At 38.0% G+C, this 23,320-nt stretch overlaps 1 protein-coding gene across 32 annotated transcripts in view; it reads right to left on the bottom strand.

Annotated features, from left to right (window-relative positions):
* Window positions 1–23,320, bottom strand: part of nrcam (neuronal cell adhesion molecule) — a 182,698-nt gene that overhangs the window by 6,766 nt on the left and 152,612 nt on the right. For 13 of the 32 annotated variants that reach the window (XM_016993834.2, XM_016993843.2, XM_016993839.2 and 10 more), the window contains 4 exons: window positions 21,593–21,745; window positions 17,513–17,644; window positions 16,381–16,459; window positions 10,068–14,037 (listed from right to left, as the gene is read on the bottom strand). In XM_016993834.2, coding sequence (XP_016849323.1) covers window positions 12,273–14,037; window positions 16,381–16,459; window positions 17,513–17,644; window positions 21,593–21,745 — 2,129 coding nt within the window. In that variant the 3' untranslated portion in view covers window positions 10,068–12,272. Of the gene's footprint in view, window positions 1–7,957; window positions 7,985–10,067; window positions 14,038–16,380; window positions 16,460–17,512; window positions 17,645–21,592; window positions 21,746–23,320 lie in introns of those variants that run through there. The other 19 variants (XM_016993850.2, XM_062982476.1, XM_062982479.1 and 16 more) reach the window with 4 other exon arrangements.

Below are 23,320 nucleotides of genomic sequence, written 5' to 3'. Positions count from 1 at the left end.
AATTGGGAGGGTGCGGGGGGGATCCGCACACATCCGGAGCAGCGTGGGATACCACGGCTGGCGTGGCCATGCAGGGGCGATCAGGATGGCCGATGTCGGTGTTAGATAGAGTCTCTCTATTACTCTCGAGATGAGAGGGAAGGGAGGAAAAAGATAGACGGGTTCGAGAGTCCAGTCGAGGAGAAACGCGTCTCCGAGACAGCCCGGAGTCGAGTTTGGAGGTAGTCTCGCTCCGAATCGAGGAAGTTGAGCGTTCGAGGGGGAGGCAAAAAGGTCCAGAGCTGGCCAGCCCCAATCGTTGAAGACGGATTTCAGGATCTCGGGATCGAGACGCCACTTGTGGGGGGAGGTCGTTATTCTGCTTAGAGAGTCTGCTAAAGTATTTTGAGCCCCCGGAAGGTGAACTGCCGACAGAGTTATGTGTCTCGCTATGCACCATAGCCAAATGTCCATCGAGAGAGCCATGAGTTTTCTCGAGCCCGTACCCCCTTGTTTGTTGATGTAGTACATGGCTACTACGTTGTCCGTTTGGATCAGAACGGTCTTGTGGGGAAGAAAGCGGGCAAACGCCCGGAGGGCTTTGAAGATTGATAACAGTTCTAGAAAGTTTATGTGGTGAGACCTTTCTTGGGTGGACCACAGGTCCCTGACGGTGAGGTTCGACATGTGGGCTCCCCAGGCAAAATTGGAGGCGTCGGTCGTGATGGTGACTGACGGAAGGGAGGGATGGAAGGGAAGTCCCACACAAACATTCGCTGGGTCCTGCCACCAGCGAAGGGAGAGGCGAACCTGGTTCGGTACCGTGAGAAACATTGAGCTCGGGTGCCGATGGGGTTTGAAAGAGTCTATGAACCATCTTTGGAGAGGTCTGAGACGTAGTCTGGCAAAAGGAGTAACCATGACCGTGGAGGCCATGTGACCCAGGAGAACTTGGACCGCGTGGGCTCGGATCCTGCGGTTGCGGAGGAGGAGGGAAAGGTGCTGTTGAAGGGCTAGGAACCTGTCCTTCGGTAGGGAGGCGGTTTCCGTGATGGAGTTGAAGAGAGCTCCGATGAAACGGATTTCTGTGGTTGGGAGGAGTTGAGACTTTGAGACATTCAACTGAAGGCCCAGCCGTTGCAGGAGAGAAAGAGTCTGTGAGACATGGTTTTGAAGGGATGAGGGATCGGACGCGACAATCATCCAATCGTCCAGATAAGGAAAGACCATAATGCCCTGTTTCCTGAGGTGCGCTGCCACCACGGCGACCACCTTTGTAAAGACCCTTGGGGCCGTGACGAGGCCGAAAGGGAGAACTGTGAACTGGTAAGATTGTCCCAGGAGCTTGAAGGAAAGGAAGCGTCTGTGGGATCTTCGCACCGAGACGTGGAAATACGCGTCGCGTAAGTCTATAGAGGCGAAGAAGTCTCCGTGTCGGAGCATCGGGAGGATGGAGGCCACTGAAACCATTCGAAATTTTGAAGGCAGAATGAAGAGGTTTAGAGCCCGTAGATCGAGGATAGGCCGAAGGCCTCCGCCCCGCTTGGGAACCGTAAAGTATCTCGAGAAGAAACCTCGAGTGTCCTGCTCGGAAGGAGAAGGCTGGATTGCGCCCTTTGCCAGAAGGGAGTCGACCTCGGCGCATATTTCCGGTGAAGGGTCGGATGTGACCCGTGGGTGGCAAGGTTTCGAATTCCAAGGCATAGCCGTCTCTGACAATGCGAAGAACCCAGGCATCTGAGGTGATAGACTCCCATTCGCGGTAGAAAGGAGCTAGGCGGTCGAGGAAAGAGCAGAGAGGAAGGATCTGGTCGGGGCCTAGGAACGGCATGGTAGTGGCAGTAGTAGTGGAGATAGAAAGATCCCCGAGAGAGTAGGCGTCAGGCCCGACGTTGGGGTTGTGGCATAGCTGCAGGACCTTTGCCCCGACCTTTCGGGACCTGGTGCTGGCGGCGAGGTTGTTGCTGATGACTGTGGTGACTCGAGCTCGACGAGCGTCGAAACGGCTGGTGACGAAAAGGCTGAGGGTAGCGACGGTACCGTTGCGGGAACCATCGGGTCCGCTGAGCCTGAGGTTGATCGGTCCCGCACTTTGTTGCGAGAATCTTGAAGTCGTGATTGGACTTAAGTTTGTCATCAGTGCCAGAATTGAAAAGGCCCTGGGTGTCGAAAGGAAGGTCTTCGATCACTTGTCGAGAGGAAGAAGAGAGTCCTGAGGACCGAAGCCATGCATGCCGTCTGATCGCGACCGCGTGGGCAATCATTTTTCCGGCGGTATCACCGGTATGCTTAGCCATTTGAATTTGGTGGTGTGCGAGAGAGTCCGCCTCCTGTTGGAGGGTCGAAAGGACTGATCGGTCTTCGTCAGAAAGTTTGGCGAAGAAAGGTTGGGCTTTCTCCCAGAGGATCTGTTGATAAGCGCCCATGCAGGCCCCGTAGTTTGCCATGCGGCAAAGGAGGAGAGCACCGGAGTACAGCTTGCGGCCTACCGCATCGAAGCGTTTGCCCTCTCTGTCGGCCGGGGAGTTGGATTGTCGACCCGACGATTGGGAGGCCTTTACCACCATGGAGTTTGGGTCAGGGTGATGCTTGAGCCATTCCAAGGCTTCGTCATCGGTTCGGTACCAGGCCTCTATTTTCTTAGAGGTTGGAGGTATCGAAGATGGAGTCTTCCAAGATGCCTGGATGACGTCCAGGAGGTATGGAAGAAAAGGCAGCAAGGTGGCCGGCGGGGCTTGGGCTTGAACCCTCTTGAAAACGGGGTCGGTAACAGCCTTTGAAGTTTGTTTAATTTCCATCCCCAGAGCGTCTGCCATTCTGACCATCTGGTCGGAGAAAGCCCGGATATTATCCGTCGGGGAAGGTGGGTCGACCTCGTAGGCGTCGTGAGGCGGGGAGAGGTCGAGACCGAGAGAAACCACAGAGGCGGAGAGTATCGACTCGGGGCGTTCGATATCGGGGTCATCCTCCTCGGGCCCTTGAGGGGACCGGGGAGGAGAAACAAGCACAGAGTCCTGATGAGGCATAACCCCAGGAGCAGGGAGAGCCGGCTGCGGAGGAACGCCCTTGGACGCGGAGGCCTGGGCGGCGCGGGCTAAGTGCATCATCTGTCTACCCCTCTCAGGTGTTTGAGCCGGGGGAAAGAGTTCTTGTCGAGCCGGAAGACGAGATGGTGCCAGCTGGGGAGCCTTAATAACCGTCCTGACCGACCGGTCGGGGGAGGCTTGAGCGTCCACATGCGAGGACTGACCATGAGGAGAGGAAGAGGAGCGGAGGCGTTGTGCCGGTTGGATAGGAGAGGATCTCCTAGAGGAAGGCCCAGAGGAGGGGACGTCCTTCTTCGAAGACGCTGAGGAGGACGACCTCTGGATCATTCTTTTCTTTGCTGGGGGTTGTTTCGACGCGACCCTCAGCGATTTCCCCGGCGTCGGGGGAATCGGGCACACAGCTGCCGAGTCAGATTGAGCCCGTCTGGATTCCTCCTGAGCCCTCTTGAAGGCAATCTTTATGGCGGAAGAAGATGGCGGCACAGCCAGGCGGGATCGAGTGGAAACGGCCGAAGCCACCGAACTCGAAGTTGATGAAGGGCCCATCTTGCCCGATCGGGTGGATACCGTAGCGGTGGTCACCGTGCAGGGCGGTTTGGTCGGTCACGGTCTCGAGGTTTTCGAGGTTTTAGATGATACCGACGGAGCAGGCCTGGACGCCATCGAGGCTGAGGTGGAAGTGGAAGCCTCAGGAGCAAGAGTTTTTTCGTAAAGAGCTGCACGGAGTCTCGCAGCTCTATTTCTTCTGGCCTGAGCTGTAAAGGCCAGGCAAAAACGGCAGGTACCGACGACGTGGCTTTCGCCAAGGCAGAAAAGGCACTTAGCGTGGCCGTCGGAATCTGGAATCTTAGCGGCACACTGAGTGCACCGTTTAAAACGTGTGGTTGACATAAGAACGAAGAGTCCGAAGTGAGCTTTGCGGCGGAAAAAAAGGAACTGGAGAGCGGGCGCGGAGGGCGCCCTTTATACCCTCCGGGAAGAGGGGCGGGGTTACCGCCAAATTTCAAACTTTAGCTTGGAAGAGTATCCGTTGGAGCCTGCGCAGGCGCAGCGTTCTCCATTAGTGTGCATTCACAGAGTACACGAAGAAAAAACATGAAAGCTTTCTTTCCATTTCATGAAAAGCATCTGATCTAAGCATTCATTGAAGATTACTTAGATATCAAAAAACAGATAATTTTAAAATCACTTTAAATTCTTTAAAAACATAGTAAGATTCATGTTGTATATGCAAAAGACATTTAATAGGCTTCTGTCCCACCAAAGAATTCTCAAATAATACTTTTCATGGTTTTAAAACTGACATTTGAACCCATTAAGAGGCACTATGTTAGATACTAGTAGTTCATAAGCTCTTAAAAGGAAAAAATTAAAATACATGCAGCGGGAATATGGCACTACTAGACCATTCTGATTCTTTTTACATGTTGAATGTCACAATTTGTTTTTCAAAACCTGGAGTAAATATTTCTGTAAATTATTTTTAAAGTGATTACTGTATATGCCCATGTATAAGTCAATCTCAGGTATAAGGTTCAGGGTAGGTTTGGGGACCAAAATTACAGATTTTGATATGACCCATACATAGGTAGGGGGTCATTCCACAGGGAAAACACCAATGCTGTCTCAAGTGGTCAGCTGCCCTTGGATGCAATCACCATTTCATTGTCTAGACATTCAATAAAGGACAGAAGTGGTGCCGCAGAAGAGAGAGTAGCCAGAGGGTGGGGGGTTCTGTGTTTCATTTAGGTTCTTCCAGGATAGACTAAACTCTTGCCTTTTGCCACTTTACTCAGAAAAGGACATGGTTCCTGTTTTATAAATAAAGGTTAAGACACAGTATCCACATTGACCCATGGATAAATCAACCCAGATTGTTAAGGTTGATTTTTGACTGAAGTTTCTAGATATCTACATGAGTATATAAGGTACTTCCATTTCAGATATGTGCATATATTTAAAACTTTTGCTGACCCAAATATGACAATATCCATTGAATATTCTCTTGTGTAATTTGCAAGGATACAAGCACACACATACTGATACTAAAGTAGCAAAAACTCCTTGCACGTGCCCACAAATATCTGAATCTCCAATTGTTGTTTTCATTACTTCCACATTTATTCTTCAGCTTTACTGCACTATATGACAACCTGTAGTATAAATCTTTTGTAAAAAATCTACATAATCTATAATGTTAAGGAACAAATTATTGCTTTAAAAGTGTAATGGAAATACTCAATTAAATTGCTTTATAATTTTTCCTACAGTTTTTAAAAAGACATAATTCTTATTGTATTATAAAATCTGGACCCATCACACAAACTGAAAACCAGGAATAATCCTTAAATCTTTAAAAAAAATTCTAACTATTTTTTAATTAATCAGACTCCATCTAACATGTAATAAAAACATAACTGAAACAGCATAATTACTGTGTTTTGGACAATAATCAGGGAAAAATTGCATAAATATATGGATCAATTTTATAAACAGTCGGACCACGGCTGATATGAATGGAACCATAGGTGCACTAACTAGGGACTGCGTACCATGTTTGTCCAACATTATTACTCTTTTTTTCCTTGTAACCCTGCTGTTTACCAACAGACAATGCCACACAGACCAATGCCAATAATAAAGAAGCAGTGAGCTAAATAACGGAATGACAAATTTACCAAATAGTTTTACATAGTTAAGTTAATGTCACAAATGATATGAACTGGAAATATGAGCAAATGAAGAGAAATTTGGTTGTGGTGATTTGCTGGATTCAAAGCTTTGTTTTATTCCATAATGATAAATCCATGCACACAATGATCCATTTCAGTGATTTAAGAGGTTCTTATAAATTACACATTCTGTGATATCTATTTTTTTCCAATATGACAGAGAAAAAAGAAGTAGTTAACTATAAAATGAAAGTTAAGATCTTGGATGAAATGTTTTGATAGTTTTCCACTAGCAGTAACACATTATATTTTGATAACTGTCTCTGAAAATATACACTTTCTATCAACTACTCAAACAGTATGTTCATGCAGGGCACAAGAGGTAAGTGATTTGTAAGAAAAGTAAATTCTTTTGACAAGTATACAACACAGACAAAATACCACCCCCCCCCACCTTAACCACAGATAAATTGTTGATCTAAATCAGTATCATCAATGTATGATCAACGTATTCTGAATGGCCATATGACGAGGTACCAAACTGATTGGCATGCATTAAAATAAAAAACAATCATTCATATAATATAGTCTTGTTTTAGAGAAAAAAAACATATTAACTTCTCTCACCAGACCTAACATTTCCATTATCATTGAAAAACTGTGATACAGGGCTACTTCAATTAAGAATATTCCATATTCCAGTTCTGTTTAGAAAATGTTGTGTACCCTTGTGTATTCTTATTTCTACGTTTGTATACAAGTTAGACTACTGGCATAATGAAATAAGATCTACAGTTGTCAGATAAACCATCTCATCCATCCAGAGTACATGTACAGGAGCCAATATCTGTATATACTGGTCATCTCTCTGCACCAGTCAAAGAATGGCACTTCCATGTTTCCAACTTCTTCATAAGTATGCGAGGGAGAATGTCATGGATCTAAGAGGATCTTTCCATGAGTGGATGGGTATAGAGAATATATACATATACGCCAGTATATGTGTCAAGACCCTTCTAATTATGTCTGTATTAATGTTAGATGAAAGAATTTGGTTAACATGTGAAATCTAACATGTGAGTATTAGATGTGTGTGTATGACATCACATAAACACATTTTCCACAGAATTTATATACATCCTAGAAACCATCTTGTAAATCAATCTTTCAGAAAGAACATTTCAGTTTTATCAATCAACAAGCTAAATGTCTCATTTACAAATATATGAAATTTGAGGGGGTACATAAACAATTTTCAAATAATTCATCCTAATAATGTATACAAAAGTACAATAACAGGATCATATGGCTTTGCAATTCTTAATTGGTTACTCATTCTGGAATATGTGTCTACTGCAGAATAAAACTGAAATATAATAGGGCATCATTACCTTTCTGAAGACTTAAGACAGAAACATGTTTTCTTTAAGATGATCAACCTCATATGAATGAATTTTATAAAGCTGGTGTAATTTTTAGAACTTACTTTGTTAATTGATAACTTTCAATGAAAAAAGAAAAATTTAACCCCAAACACAAAACATTTTATGTATAATACCTATGAAATAATACAAAGCAAACATTCCACTGGTTGTTTTGAGATTTTAAACCATGGCAAGAAAAGAAATTCAACTAAATACAATTTTTTTTTTAAAAAAATTATGCACTATATAATATACGGTATAAAAGCATGCACTTATAAACAAACACAAACCAAAAAACAGAAATGGCATCTGTTAAAAAAATACACTCACAGTTCCAAATATTTTCTGAGCTCTTCTTTAATATTTATTTACTGAGCAAATGGGTACCAAGTAAATATTTATTTTAATTTCCCTTTCAATTAAACGCATCACCACTCACCAGAGAGAAATCTGGCCGGGCATTATACGGAACAATATGTATCTAAGGCAAGCTTTTACTGCTTTAGATTGCACAGTTAATCTTGCTTTTTTAGCTCAAAATATTTGGATTTAATGGAAAAACTATTTAGAAAAGCAGTTGAAACTGTAATCCAGCATATACTTCACATAAAATGCTTTCAAAAATGTGTTGTGGCACCTTCTTCAGCAATTATTTGTTTTATTTATTACTTAGGATACAGGAATGTTTGAGTTCAAAGAAATAAGTTTGCTTTATCATTTTTTCTTCCATCCTTATTTCTTTTAGGTTCATTTTACAAATTTTGCCATACTCATAATCTAAATAATGAAAAAATACTTACACAGTTGGTTGCACTGTTTCTTTGATTTTTCTATATGCTAGTAATGATGAAGATTCTAATGTCTGTATAATTAAAAAAACAAAACAAAACAAAACTGCAGATTTACACATGTGTGTACCTGCACAGAGGGGGACACCGATGTGAGTGCACAGTTACAGCACATGCAAAAAATCAGACTCGGAGAAAGGGTTCCCCTTCTTTGTGCACACTAAAAAAATGTGAAAGTAATGTTGCCATAGAGACTGTCACAAATGCTGAACTGTGTTACCTAGGGAACCCCCCTCTCAGCCAGGAACAGATTATACTGAAAGTGGCAAGAAAAAAACTTGTTGTCAAGGTTTTTCCACTCTGGAAAATGAATTTTGTATTAAATGAAACTGTCTGGGGATTGGGATAAATATCAAAAACTTCCGTTCAAAGAGACTGAATGCCATTTCTGTCAGTCAAATTGAATGGAGAAAGAACAATAACTCTTTTGATGGCAAAATTATACTACTGTGTACCTTCAAGCCATTTCTAACTTCTCGAACTGTAAGGTATCATGGGGTTTTCTTAGCCAGGTTTGTTCAGAGGGGGTTTGTCGTTGCTGTCCCTCTGCAGCTGAGAGACTATGACTTACTCAATGTCACCAGGAGGCCAAGTGGGAAATCAAACTCTGGTCTCCCAAAGTCCTGGTCCAACACTCAAACCATTTTATGACATTGGCTCAAAAAGAAGAGTTAACTAAAGCCAACTTGATTTGACTGACTGAATCAAATGTTGATACGACCCATACATCTACCATCTGTCAGGGGCGCTTTGTGCTTTTCCTGCATTGCAGGGGATTGGACTTGATGACTCATGTGTTCTCTTCTAACTTTCTGATTCTATGAATGCAAAATAAACATTTTTACAAATCCTAATTATTTAATGATCTGCTGTAGTTGGAACAAGCAACTGGATTTCTAAATCTGCCAAATAAAATAACAAGGTGTAATGGAAAAAATATGCTCTTTTTCTTTTATTAATTGTAAACAGAGGAAATGTTGATAACAGGACTTACTTAGACCTTTCTCCAAGTTATGTTCATTGAAATTATGAGTACAGCTGTTGGGTAGCTCTCATATTATTTGCAGCTAAATGTTTAAAGTAGGTCAAAGAAAGTGTGTGTATATAAATAACTATTTTGCCATTGAGTATCTGATGAGTATTTTAGGCTAAAATAGTGACTTCTCACAATCTGTGTCATGGCAACATTAGGATACTCTGTAAAGTTTAAAACCTTGCAACTAAGGCAGCTTTCACACCAAGACGTAGAATATTCAGTATACAAACTAAGCAAAGAGATAGAATTAATTGTACTCAGGTTTGCTCATAACTGTTGACATTGATTAATTTATTCACTATTATTTCAAAATATGTCAATTGGTTCTTGAGTTCTTTTAAAATTACATTCCAGCTAAGAATTTCCAAATGCTTATAAGTACCCTGTCCAAGAAAAAAAAGTACATTTCCTAATCTCTCTAATACACGATTCTATGTTGTTTATTGGTTGGTGAGAGAATTGTGAATCACCTTTTACCAAGACACAGACAGAAACAAGAAAATGATATAATACATGCAGGCATGATAATCCATTGCTTCTGTGGTTAAATAACACTTTTCTATAAAATATTCTAAACAATGCACCAAATGGCTGAATTCAAGATTTCACCATGAATGTATAAGGATCTATTCCAAGGAGGACATAACACATGTACCCTCTCGAGAACAGGTGGCTTCCATGTTAGTGATACGAGTTTTATTCCACATTTTAGAGAGGCTAAATGTGCTGAACCAATATGGAGACAGATCCTTTAAAGTCTGGAATAATAGCATAAATCACCAAACTACGGATTGGAACATCTTACTGTTCATCTGGTAATATGAGTTGTCTAAAGGAAATGAATTGTCCAAAATACTGTACTCTACTTCAAGTTTGTGTATTTCTGACCCATCATGTATTAAAGGTTAAGTGCATCTGTATTGGTGCATTTAGCTAGATCAAAAATATAAAGAACGTGGCTACAGATATAGTCTGGAAGTTCCCAATATGTTAGGAGTTTTACTGGATAATTTTAATCTGTTGCAAAGACGTAGACTGAAGAAGACAGAGGGATTCTCTCATTGGGAACTTCAAAATATTTTAATGGTTTATAGATACAATAATATTTCTATTTTCAGACAACACAACAACATAAAAGTTTGTTCTGTCTGCTTATGCAGATGTGTAAAATATTCCAAAATATATCAGTAAGCCAAAAATATCTGACTAAAATATTTTCTAAATTACCATGTTACTTTTCTTTACAGAGGAATACTTACATACTTCAATTTTTAAAATTATGATCAACATGTTGACTGGAAAATATATTCCAAAATTTCAGTAATCAATATAGGCAAAAACTGCAACGGTAACTAAGGGCTTCAGAATATATGGATTTTATTGTGGGATGGGAGTGCTACAATGGTATTTGCTATTTGCAGACATAAAACCATAATTAAACTAGTAAATTAAGAAATAATTATATAGAGACTTGTTTTCAAGAAGAAACAGAACTAAATACAAATTTAGGTTACATTATGGAATCTTTAGCTAACCAATCCATCAACATAAAAGTCTTTTTCTATGTTCAATATTTTCTTATTGTATGGTTTTATGAAGAAAATAGCAAACTTGAAGGGGATGAAACACATGTCAAAATGAGAAAGTGACTATAAGGGGTTTACATGAACTGAAACAAATTCAAGAAATACAGTATAAATAAATGAAATTAAAAAAAAAAGGTTTTATGCATTCACAGTAAACTTCATCACATCTTTCAATTATAGTTTATTACCAGCTAATTATCTTTTTTACTTCAGGGGCAGACAGATGCAAAAATCATTCAAAATGTAGAACTGTGTCTCTGTGTGTATGTATCCACTAAGCAGTTCATTCACCAACAATACATTCTCCCTGAGGTGACATGGAAAACCATTCAAAATAGTAATACATTCAGTTGACAAAATGTATAATTTTTGCGCTGAAACTGGAAAGCAGTGAATGTGCATTGTAGTGGAATGGAAAGTGAATTCTAGATTGATGGATCAGAAGGCACAGATAAGTTAATAGGACATAAATAAGGAAGGCCCACTAGGCCATTCCATGGCATTTACTCCCAACCAGGACTAACGAATTTCTGCATTTAAAAAACATAGTATATATTTTCCTCAATCCACAAATATTTCCTGACTTTTAGGGCACATCTTTAAAAAATTGTTTTATACATTTTGTAATTGCTTAAAGTAATTTTTTCACAGCTAGGCCCAGATGACCCAAAATTAACCCTTATGATTAGTAATGAGACAACCATTCTGGTGAGTTGAAACCAGCATGCCCAAAACTGATGCTATATCATTTCTGGTTCCATTTCTTTTGCCCAGTTTTCTGCAAATTGTAGGTGGAAGGATTTAGGGTATAGGGTAGAGATTGGCCCCAAGATAATTTTTATATTACTGATGGGAGATAAGAAGTGGCCCTTAGAAACATGAAATATTAAATTATCTTGATTTAACACTGGTGAGAACTAGAATCTTCCATGTTCGTAAGTTAGAGATCAAGTCAGTCAGGGGAAAATCCACTTACATGTATATATCTACAAGTAGGCTTGGAAAGCTACTTTAATCAAAACAGTAGTTACATTACTAAATTACTGAAGGCTGTAATCAGACCAATCTAGTTTTTTTTTTAGTTTTTTTTGCTCTTATCAACCAGTCTGATATACATGTAAACCTATATGGGAATCATTGGCACAACTATAGTTTTCCTCTCAGCAATTGAGATAGAGAGACTCTAACTTCGGAAATAATATCTATATATTATTTCCGATATTAGAGTCTCCAAATCTCAATTGCTGAGAGAAAACTAAAGGAATTGTAGCCTCCATGATTTGTATAATCTTCCTACAAAACAGTCCAATGTACATCTTGGGATAGCAAATGTCATAGTTTAACTATCACTGTGTGAAGATACCCTTCCATCTGGCCTGAACATATTCGTCTTCAATGTTTTAATATTATGATAGTATTATTAGCTTGTATACATAATTTCAGATTACTTTAAATCCAAACTACATTTGAGATTCCTACATTCTCTTGCTCATTAGAAATTAGATGTGCCCAGCATCGATAATTAATCAGACTAGAGAGATAGGCTCTTCAAAATTGATCCTATATTTAAAATTCATCAGAACAAAAAACATGAAAAAGAGGTTATTGTGTCCATTACAATCCAGTTTTCACTATTGAAAGTATGAAAGAGCATAGTAGCCATTTTGCTTCTGAAAAGATTTAAGTCAGAATTCTCCTTTTGGTACATTTGTTATTTCTTTGAATGCCACACTTTTTCATATGGTACAAGGACCTTAAAACTCTCTCTCTTTTAAATCTACATGAAAACTTATGTGAAACGCGATATCTATGGGGATAGCAAAGTAAGGAGCTTGAATGATGTTTCTTTCTTTTCCACTGATAGGATAATTTCTTATGGACCAAATCCTTGAAAATCTGTTCCACATAGTTCCCAAATAAAGTCTCACCAGAATAAGGAAAGGATAACAGTTTATTTTTCATACCTAGGTTTAATGGCCAACTACGTAACCGAATGGCTTGCCTTGCTTGTGAGAGACTTGCTATGTTTTTAACTGTGAGACTGAGAAAATCCTGGGCTGCATCATGGATAAAATTAGCTGCAGTTCTACATAGACTGCGTGTCCTCTTGCTTGAAGATGAGCTCATTGTCTCTCCTCTCACTACTTTCTCCTTTTCCAGCCAGACTAATAAAGCATTAGAAGCATAGGCAGAATAAAGGGAGATTCTAAGCTGGGTTGCAGCTAAACAAAACGATCTCTTGATTGCAGCCTCAATTTTTCTATCAATTGGATCATTGGGGGTAGAACCATCAAGGCCACAGCTGCATGATTTAGCATTTCCCATGACAAGTGCAATATCTACTTTGGGTAAAGCCCTCCATAATAAGGTTTCATCAACTAGAGGAGGGTAGAGTTTGTGCATTATTGCTGGAGCTACATGTTTTACATTGGGTTTATTACAGATCCTATGGACCAGCCTTTTTGCTGCTAAATGGACAGGAAGGGCACAAGCTATCTTGTCCTCATCTGAAGACTGCCTGCATTTATTTTCTTTTAATCTTAGTTCTTTTTGAATATGCCCAAATAAGTAATTTTGATTCTCTATTTTAAATTTACGTACAGACTCACCATCCTCCTCTATTTCCAATGGCAAATCCAATATTTCCCCATCTTCAGAAGATATTTCATTTACCAAATCTTTCTGAAACTTGAATTTTTTTCCAGCAGGAACTCCAAGTTCTTTTAATATATTGATTGCTTGAGATACTGGAATTTGTGACTTATGCCTAGTTATTTCAGGGGAAACCAGTGTTTCTAATGCCTCAGAATTTATTATTGGAGAAGGTCCATTTTGTTCTGTGGAAGCCCCATTACTTTTGTTCACATCCTTTGAAATTGTAATAATTCCAGGCAATGCAACAGGCCTTATTAGCAAATGTTTGTCAGAATTTGGGCAACCAGTTGTACTAGCAGGAGCAGCAGAAGGTCTTACCTTCTTTATATGGGAGCCTTGGTTGTCTTCTGAATCTGGTCTGAGGTCTATTGTGTGGTTCCACCACCGTTGTTGAGAGGATGGGAGTTTGGTGGATATTTGGTGATATGGGAAATGCTCTCCTACCTGAGAACCTGACCCTTCATCCCATTCTGTTATTCGTTGTTGTAGAGTGCCATACCTAGAAGCACCCTCAGACTGCCATTCAGTTGACATATTTTTTCTATGACAGAGCAAAGGGGGAAAGGATTTAACCTTTAAGTGCTCTGCAGACTGCCTGACATCCCTATAAGAGGTCTTTGATGAGATGCTGGAGGATTGATCTCCTGACCTTCTGGAAAAGTTCGTTCTCTCAGACCACACAGACACTGTTTTGGTAAAGACAGGGTCTGTTTCAGGAAATCTGTAGACATCTCTACATTTTCTCTTTCTTCCTTTGTCCATTTTCTTTATTGTCCAAGGAGACATGGACCTGAAGTGATGGAAAAAAGTTCAAAATGCTCGAATTCTTTGGGGGGAAATGGAGAAAACAAGTTTCTCTCAAAGGCATACTTTATATCATAGTTTAAAATTTCCTGCAAGAATATGAAGCACAGAACTGATTGACTGTAGCAATGCTAAGCTGCACAGAAGGCACAACCTCATATTTTATAAATAACATATTTGCTTGCATCTGCCCTGTCTCTAAAGAGAAAAGAAACAGATCCTAAATCTGATGAATGTAACACATGTCTAAACAAAATTTTAGCAGAAATGAATTAGATGTGTGATTTTTTAAAAAATACATCATATATTCAGGTTCATGCAATTATATACTTTAGACAAACCAACTGACAATGGAATAGGTGATTTCACAAACTGACATGCTAGTTGGCTCAAGACATATACAAAAATCCTGTGTTTGAGCCCATATGAACTGACAATCGCTAAATCATACAACCGTAATTTTTGAATAACTATCAAGAACAAAAAGGTATAACAGGTAAAGGTTGCTTTTGAATAATTTCTATTTTTGAATAGTTCTGTCACTACTTGATTGCTCTAGGTCAGTGGTATTAGCTCATACATAGCTTGCATAATTATTAATGTTTTCCAACATCAATAAAATAGAAAGGTTAACCAAAATCTGGAGTTATGCGAAGGCATTCAGAATTGTACAGTATACAAACTACTGTACTGAAATAAAATACTAACATTTTATGTAATTACAAATGAGAAAAATAAAGTCTTTAAAACCACACCACATCGAAATAAATATATATAAAGATATGAAACAACATAAAAACAAAACACGCAGCACTCATCTTTCAAGAAAATAGCCCTTTCTTGTTTCAAGTCAACACAATGGTTTCAGACAAACAAAGTTAATTTAAATTACATTACATGTCTACTTCTATAAATTTACTATCTTAAACATTACATATTGGGAGTTTTGTGAAGCTAGCTAATTTGTGTTGGCTTTTAAAGAATGATTAACTGGTTTACAGTCAGAAAATAACAAATCACAGTTAATATTAGGTCATATTACTTCTTATTTTATGAACTATGGCATGCATCCATATCAGTAATTTTTTATATTTTTTTCCTACAATCAAGCAAGATGCCAAGATTTTGCTTAGATCTGATTATGATGCTACAAGGGCAAAACCTGAGCATCCTTACAATCTACACACACACACACACACACACACACACACAGGATTTAACTCAGGACACATAATTTCTGCTTTACTTCTGTTTTAAAAGGAGTAAAGCAGTAAGATTAAAGCATAACTGGAACAAAACACATGCACAACCTTATAATTAGAATAAAAATTAGAAGCACATATATTTGCGGTATGAATGAAATAAACTCCAAATCCAAATTTGTTTAAGTATTGAGATGTCAATACTGCAATTTGGATCTATTTTTACATTGGTTGCCCATAATGTATAGATCTAATATACCCCACCTAGGCTCCAATCCTTGTTTACTTACCTAAGGGTAAGTCCCAAAAAACTGAAAACTACTTTTTGAATTTTTTTTAGAGGATTGTTCTGTCAGAAGGCTATCTAGCAGCTGTGTGTGAACAAGCCTACCAGCGACAATGTTTGTGAAACTCCTGCATTCTTCTGTTCATATTTCTATAGCAATGAATGTGTTGTTCTGTGACTTCTGTTGTGTTGTGCATTGCTTCATCTACTTTACTTATAGACTTATTCTTATAAATTAAACGAAATATTATTTTTCTAAATATGTTGCCAAAAAGCCCTATGTTACAAAATTTTTCTCTTCGAGTGTACGGAGAAGTTGCATTCAATGCCCAGCTCCTCTACCCACAAAGCTGATTTGATAATGGAAACAATCTGCAACAGAACTAAAAGTGCATTTAAATGGAAGAAGTTGAATAATTTAGGGTTTTTTTCCTTAGCCGAATTAATATATATATATGTGTGTGTGTGTGTGTGTGTGTGTGTTTAGCTGAACATGTTTACAGTTTAACTTCCAATCTCCAAAGGCAACATGAGAATGCTGTGAGTAAAGGGGTGGTGTTAAAGTATGCATCCTTATCCTCTTCCATAAATTGAATTTTAAAACATCTGAACAAAGTTTATATCTGTGAGCTAAGAATCTATGGCAGTGGAGACAAGTTCCTATATCAATGTTTCCCCACAACAGCAATATAATGTCTTTAATTTTATGTGTCATCATGTTTGATGATGCTGTTTCTGAAACTATTACCTGACTATTGTTAATATTTCTAAGTGGGGCACAACAGCAGACTATTTCAATTCCATGCTTATCTGATCAATAAGTATAAATGTAGTTGTTTACCTGTATTCACCAAGTGTTCCATCATCTTCTTTCATGGGCTGAATTTCTGGATCGCCATGAGCATCTTCCTTCTCTTTCACTAAAATACACAAATTAATATTTAAGAAAAATTTAACAGATCCATTGCATCTAGATCTGGACATGCAGTGGACCTAATGAAATCAGTGATATTTAATGTAAGCATGATTAACTTCAGATATTGATTTCAGAAGGTTTATTTTAAGCATGCCTGTCTGAAGCAACCCAACAATAATAGACACCAGAATCAATAGCTGCTCTGTTTGTTCACGAGTTTGTTCAAGAGCAGGAGTGAACAATGGTGGAAATGGTGCTGGGTGCCAGTTTCTTCATCCCATGACCCAGTTGGAAGTAACAGTCAACCAGGATGCAGATTGGCAAATCACAGAGGTGTGGTTTGACAGGTCAATCATAAATGACACTCTAATTCCTGATATTAATATCTGGTCCCATACCTTCAGCTATAATCAACAAATCTTCTATTTCAAAATTAGTATCTGCAGTATTTATTGGATACTTTGCCCACCTTGCCTCTGAGTGCTGCAAATACTGCAATTAATTGTGATTTGACAGAATAATAATAATAATAATAATAATAATAATAATAATAATAATAATAATAATACTTTGTTTTTGTATCCTGCCACCATCTCCCCAAAGGGACTCGGGGTGGCTAACATGGGGCCAAGCCCAAAAAGACAAAGTGTAACAAGTTAAAATATAAAACAAACAAATAACAAGCAACAAGCAGTATAAAATCAAAAACGGATTTAAACAGTTTTACAAATACATAAAACAAGATAAAAAGTTTTAAAACAATATCAGTTTCACCACCAAAAGGAATAAAAGGGGGTCAAAGCGAAGTGCATAATAACTAGGTTATTGTAGAGAAGAACATATTGTAGAGAAGAATGCTCATGTGTGTTAAATTCCCGTTGTGTTGTGGAAGCTCAACCAATATAAAGGTAAGATGTGTTAAAAGTTGATATGATAACATCTTTTAAAAAGAGAAATCTTTGTACGTTAGCCTTCACATTTCTTTACAGAAATGGGCCATTATTAATGCAAAATGTCTGCTTGATGATCTGCCTGCACCTCTAAGATTGTTGCTCACCCGGATACTTTCCTCCTTTATTCCTCCGTATGAAACAAACAATCAGCAAAATCAAGATGAGAAGAGCAACTGCACACATAAGACCAATGAACCATCCTTGAGTAGCAATGTCCACTTGCCGACTTGCCTTTGCTAGGAAGTAAAAATAAGAATTATTAGTTATTGCTTCTTATACAAAATATCTATCCATTGAATTAGAAACAATTTATTCACATCAATTCATTATTCAATGATTTTCACCACTATTCAGAGGCGGTTCAATCACCAGGCCAACTAGGTAGTTGCCTGTGGCGCCATCTTGTTGGGGGCGCCATTGAGGCAACTCCTGTCTCCTGCAGCCTGCCTCCACAAGTTATTGAACTGCAGCACATCTCTGCTCCTCAAAGCCCTGAACACCTTCCTTCTCACCAGGAAGGCGTTCGGGGCTTTGCAGAGCAGAGAAGCCGCCGAATGCCTTCCTGGCGAGAACGAATGTCTGGATTTCTTCTGTTTTCAGAGTGTTGTTCTTTATTTATTGTCCTGATTTTAGAGTTTTTTTTAATACTGGGGGCTATCTGGGTTATCTAAGTCCACACTACCCTATATCCCTGTTCAGTTTGGTGCTAAATTCTCAAATATAGTAATTCCTACATAACATTACTATGTATTGAACTGCTTTTTCTGTTGATTTGTTGTAAACATGATGTTTTGGTGCTTAATTTGTAAAATTTTAATGTAATTTGATGTTTAATAGGCTTTTCCTTAATCCCTCCTTATTATCAAACATTTTCTCTTATCCAACGCTTTTATTTTTCAGTGATTGGTTTGGGGGGGGGGGGGAGCGCCAAAATTCTGTTCGCCTACACTTGAAAAATACCTAGGGCCGGCTCTGCCACTATTACAGATAATTTCATGATAAGAAATGTAATGTCTAAGAGTATTTGACTTTCAAAAGGATTTTGAACAAAGTTCTTCATATTATTGCATTTTATACATTTGCCTGATTTAGCATTTTAAAAATATAAAAATAGTACAACTTTTTCCTTGTATTGGGTACTTGACTATCTAATAGATATCAAAGCATGTAGGTGGTAGTGACTGAAATTTCTGTAATACAAAATTCAGGGGAGGATACTTAGATCCATACATATGTGTAGAAAGAAAGCTTAAAAGGACAAAAGCAGGAACACATTTGTAAGGAAGTTCAGTATCAATAAAATTATATTATTAGATGAGCCAGTCACATTTGCTCATATAAAATGAGCAAGTGTGACTGGTTTTGTATTCAAGCATCTGGAATGCCTATTTGACTTCCTTTTGTATGAAGAAAACAGAACAAACAATTTATGACTTCCTCAGACTTTACTATGTTTTTCAAAAAGGGAGCTGTGCTTTATAAAGATAACATATGATATTGAGGCATGTGCCTCCTTTTTATATAAAATCCCCAAACTGAACCGTAAAGACAAACATAAATAGTGACTAAAATAACAATTCATGAATTACATATATGTTCTGTATTTTCCTAAATAAACAGTAACTTTTATATTCTTGATGGGTGAGAGAAAACAGGGTGGTTCTCTTTTGCAAACATGCAGTTATAAGTAATTAAAAGTTTAGTGTCAAACATTATAGGAAGACACACAGACATTTAACATTCAAGTGAATTATGAAATCTCATGCCAACAAAATAAATCAAACCATGCATAACACATATCAAATATATAACAAGCAAAGTTATTCACTTACGAATGCAGCTTCTGGAATTTGGAATACTATATATTCTGCAAAGTGGTATAGCTTCCCAAAACTTTTTATTACCTTAATTTTTATTGTATTATACAAATTATTTGTTTTGAGAAGACAACATGTTCTCTCTTGTGAATACTGAAACTGCTAGCACAGGTGGATCATATGACTCTGCCTTTATATTTCCAATGAACAAATGTTGGATAGAAGTATTTTTAGATGCCACAGAACATGTATTGTGAAACTGAATTTAAGAATATAGTAATGCTCTCTTAAAAAAAACTCTGCCTGGGAAGATGGAATATAACGATTTTTTAAAAAAAATCCTATGCTATTCGCCATGCTCCTAAATGTTAATTTAAAAAGTTCCATAGCAGAGTGGGAGGTGTGATGGGCCATGGAGTATTGGGGGAAATTGCCTCTCTATTGACAGCAGGAGCTTCAATTGTCTTTCAGTCTTTCTGCTCACAGAAGGAACAGTATAGATTCAATCTAATATCCTTAATCAATAATTCAGTGGTTAGTTGGATACACAAAGCAATCTATCCAGTACTCTGTACACTTTGCTTTTGTATAGGTTGGTTTTCTGGCTTTCTCAAAAAAATAAAGTCAGAAAATTTCAGAAAAATGTCCTAAGCACATTCAAGAGCTCAGAAAGATACCAAAGTTTCCTCACACAACTTGACTGCCCACTATATTTTCCGTTTGCGTTTCTTTAATATACCAATTTAGAACAGTGCCAAAACTAGACATGGAAAAGAAGTAAACAATTTTTCCACTCTTCTTTATCTTGGTTTCGTAACGAGACACCAAGGACTATAAATGTAATGCTATTAAATAACATACCAAGCCATGTTGAACTTGTGCTGCATCTCCCACACTGCTGACTATATCACTTATAGTCTATGCAACCTTTTCCCAGGAAGGGTCTAATATTTAATCTGCTGGTTAATCTGAAACAATGACTTCTGGGAAAGCTACCTGGTTTTTTGTTTTTCTGGTAGGACTAGGTATTTTGTAGAAATATGATGCCCAATGTCAGATGTGCAGGTGTGAAATTCCAGCGCCATCTCTGTCATAACACGGGGGGTGGGGGGGCGGTAATTGGCTTCCGTAGTAAGTTGTATAAAAAAGGTATTTGCTGTCACCTAGATATCATTTTACTACTATATAGAAAATTATGAATACAACAGCCATTTTGTTCAGTATTATAATAAACAAAGACCAAAATCTAACTGCACTAATTCACTGAAGAATTCGTTGAAAACCGATACATAAATCTCAAGTGATTCAATACTTCTACTCTAGATGGCACAAGCTACTAGATCTAGAACAAAAAATGCACTTGAAAAATATTGTATGGCGTATATAGCATTTGAACATTCACAATATAGTATTGAGATCATATTAGTTTTTATATCTACTTATTTTTTTCTAAGAAACATCTATACATGTAATATTTTAAGTCAACTATAGGCAAATTTAAATGTTTTCTATAAAGTTATTATTATTAAAAAAGAAAAACCAACAACATTACCACTAACTCAGAAATTGTGTTACTTGCTTTCTTTTCCACAAACAACTTGTAATACACATCATAACAATTTGATGAATTTTATTTTAAAAAATGTAGCTTGGGTATAACTTTTCCAAGTTATCATTCAATACAACCAGCAATACTAACATGTGAGGGAGGATAAGAATAAAGTGTGTGCTAGTTGAAATGTTATTCACTTTTCAATACTAGTGGTGCTGACTACAACTCTTTATCAAGAGAACAGATGTTCTCCTCTCACCGGCAAAAGAAACAGATATCCAATGAAAGAAGGGAACTAAGATTTTCCACTGATTCCTTCTCACCTTCCAGTTCCTACTACCCCCTAACATGGTAAGGCAATTCTTCTGTGGTGCTGTTGGCATTTTACTTCTTCTGTGGCATTTTTGGCCCAATGATAGGTGACCTTTAATAGATTTTAGCATAAAATTAGAAGAAATCTTTAAGAATTGGGTCAGAACTGAGACTGCTCTCTAAAACTATTCTGTTACATTGAACAAGGAATGTGAAACAAAACATACCATCAAGAGAACCCAACAAAAGCAGGCATGAGAAATGTATATTTTCTTACAACAAATGGCAAAGAAACAAAGAAAACTGACCAGAAGATAATCACACGGAGCATACTAAAGATGGGTTGGTGTGACTACCGGTATGAAGACATTCATTTTAGCTCTGTTTTATGATGCAGAGAAGAAATGAAAATATTGTGATCCAACACGGCACCAGATCAAAGCTTCAGCACCTAACACATCACAATTCTGTATGCAAGGCAGAACTGGCATGGTGTGCCTCACCTGGACCTGTCTCAAACACAGTCTCTGAACTCTTAAAACCAGAAAGACCCTCAGCACCAACCCGGACTTTATATGATGTTCCTGGTGTTAATCCTTTTAACATAAAGAAGTTTCGGGAACCATTAACATGTTCTTTTTTCCATTCTTCTTTGCCTATAAAATTTTTAGGAACACAACATATTGGCGTATTTGAATTCACTCTTAAATTAAAGTTAGCATTTTTCACTGACATTTGCATTTGAAAGTATAGACTTCCTTCAGGAGAAAAAAAACCCACTTCATTATAGTTTCTTAATATGCAATATCTTGATAGCACAAGCTAAGTACTATCTTGTTCTTCATCTGCTGTTAAGTACCAACTTCTTTATGATTGGGGTGACACCTGTTCAACAGATGGATCACCATTTTATTTCTTGGAAAGTAATTTCCAAGTAACCCTAATGATTGATGATTGTATTATCTATTGAAGGAATATTTTCTTTATACCTTTATTTTTCATTATTAATCAAACAAAATGAAGACATTCACATACAGATGAAGGCCATGTGACTTGATTAACCAACTGCACTTTTCTGCCTAAATAGTTTTCCTATATTACTACTGAAATGCAATGCTACACATAGTTACTTCAAAGTTAGATTTGACTGGGGGATAACAGTGCTATAATTGCAGCTCTTGTGTGAGTTACACAAATAGTAACTTCTTTTACCATTAAGAAAATATCAAAACTGAAGGAATCCTATTTTCAATCTGAATAAAGTTATCACAAATAAATCTGTTGGTATAATGTAAGCCGCTCTGAGTCCCCTCGGGGAGAAGGGCGGGGTATTGCATGTAATAAATATAAAAATAACTAAATCCTATTGGATAAAAAGTTAGCATCTATCTAATAACTTTGATGCAATAGGTTAACTGTATTTAACATCAACAACTGAATCTTGGTCAAGGCCTACATTTCCAATGTACACTAGTCTAAAGCACTGCTTCTTAAACTGTAGCTCCTGACCCTGAATGGGGTCTCTTTAGCTCAATGTAGGGGATCTCAAAAAACTTGACAACAGTAAAAATTTTCTGGACATCATCTAGTGCAGTGGTTCTCAACCTTTTTTTGACCAGGGACCACTCTCTAACATTAGTACCAAAAGGGGTTTTGGTCAACATTAGATTCGGTTTGGTTATTTGGGGTGCTGATTCAGAAAATTGCATTGGACAGACTACATCAGCTCTAGTTTCTGATACAGAGCATATGCCATCCAATAGTCTCCATCTGCTTGCCTACAGAAAACCATATTTAATAATCTAGAGCTGATTTTCCCCATATGTCTCGCGGACCTTATTTTAGGCCCACAATTTGGGAACCACTGATCTAGTGGCTGTTATAGACATTTATACAAATCTATTGTGCATTGTTTACAGTGGTCTCTGCAGAAGATTCTTCAGCTATACTTCATAAAAATGAATATCAACATGTTTAGGGAAACCTTGCAAATGCTGATTTTTTATGCATAAATCTCGGGTTTATACCTATTTTATATATCTGGGCTAAAACGGGTTATGAGTGGAAAATCAAGAAGTCCTGATCCAAAGTATATTTTAAGTGACATTATGTTTTGTAGCTTTTCAGGTGAAATAGTTTGCATGCATTAACTTTTCCATTTGCCAATCTAACAGCTGAAAAAGTTTGTGTGCCTTTCAAAACAAGGGTAAAAATTAGACTGATCAGCTTCT

The sequence above is a fragment of the Anolis carolinensis genome, chromosome 5, assembly GCF_035594765.1.
Source record: "Anolis carolinensis isolate JA03-04 chromosome 5, rAnoCar3.1.pri, whole genome shotgun sequence".
NCBI classification, from domain to species: Eukaryota; Metazoa; Chordata; class Lepidosauria; order Squamata; family Dactyloidae; genus Anolis; species Anolis carolinensis.
The sequence above is the reverse complement of the archived record's forward strand: the minus strand, read 5'-3'. Positions and strand labels throughout refer to the sequence as shown.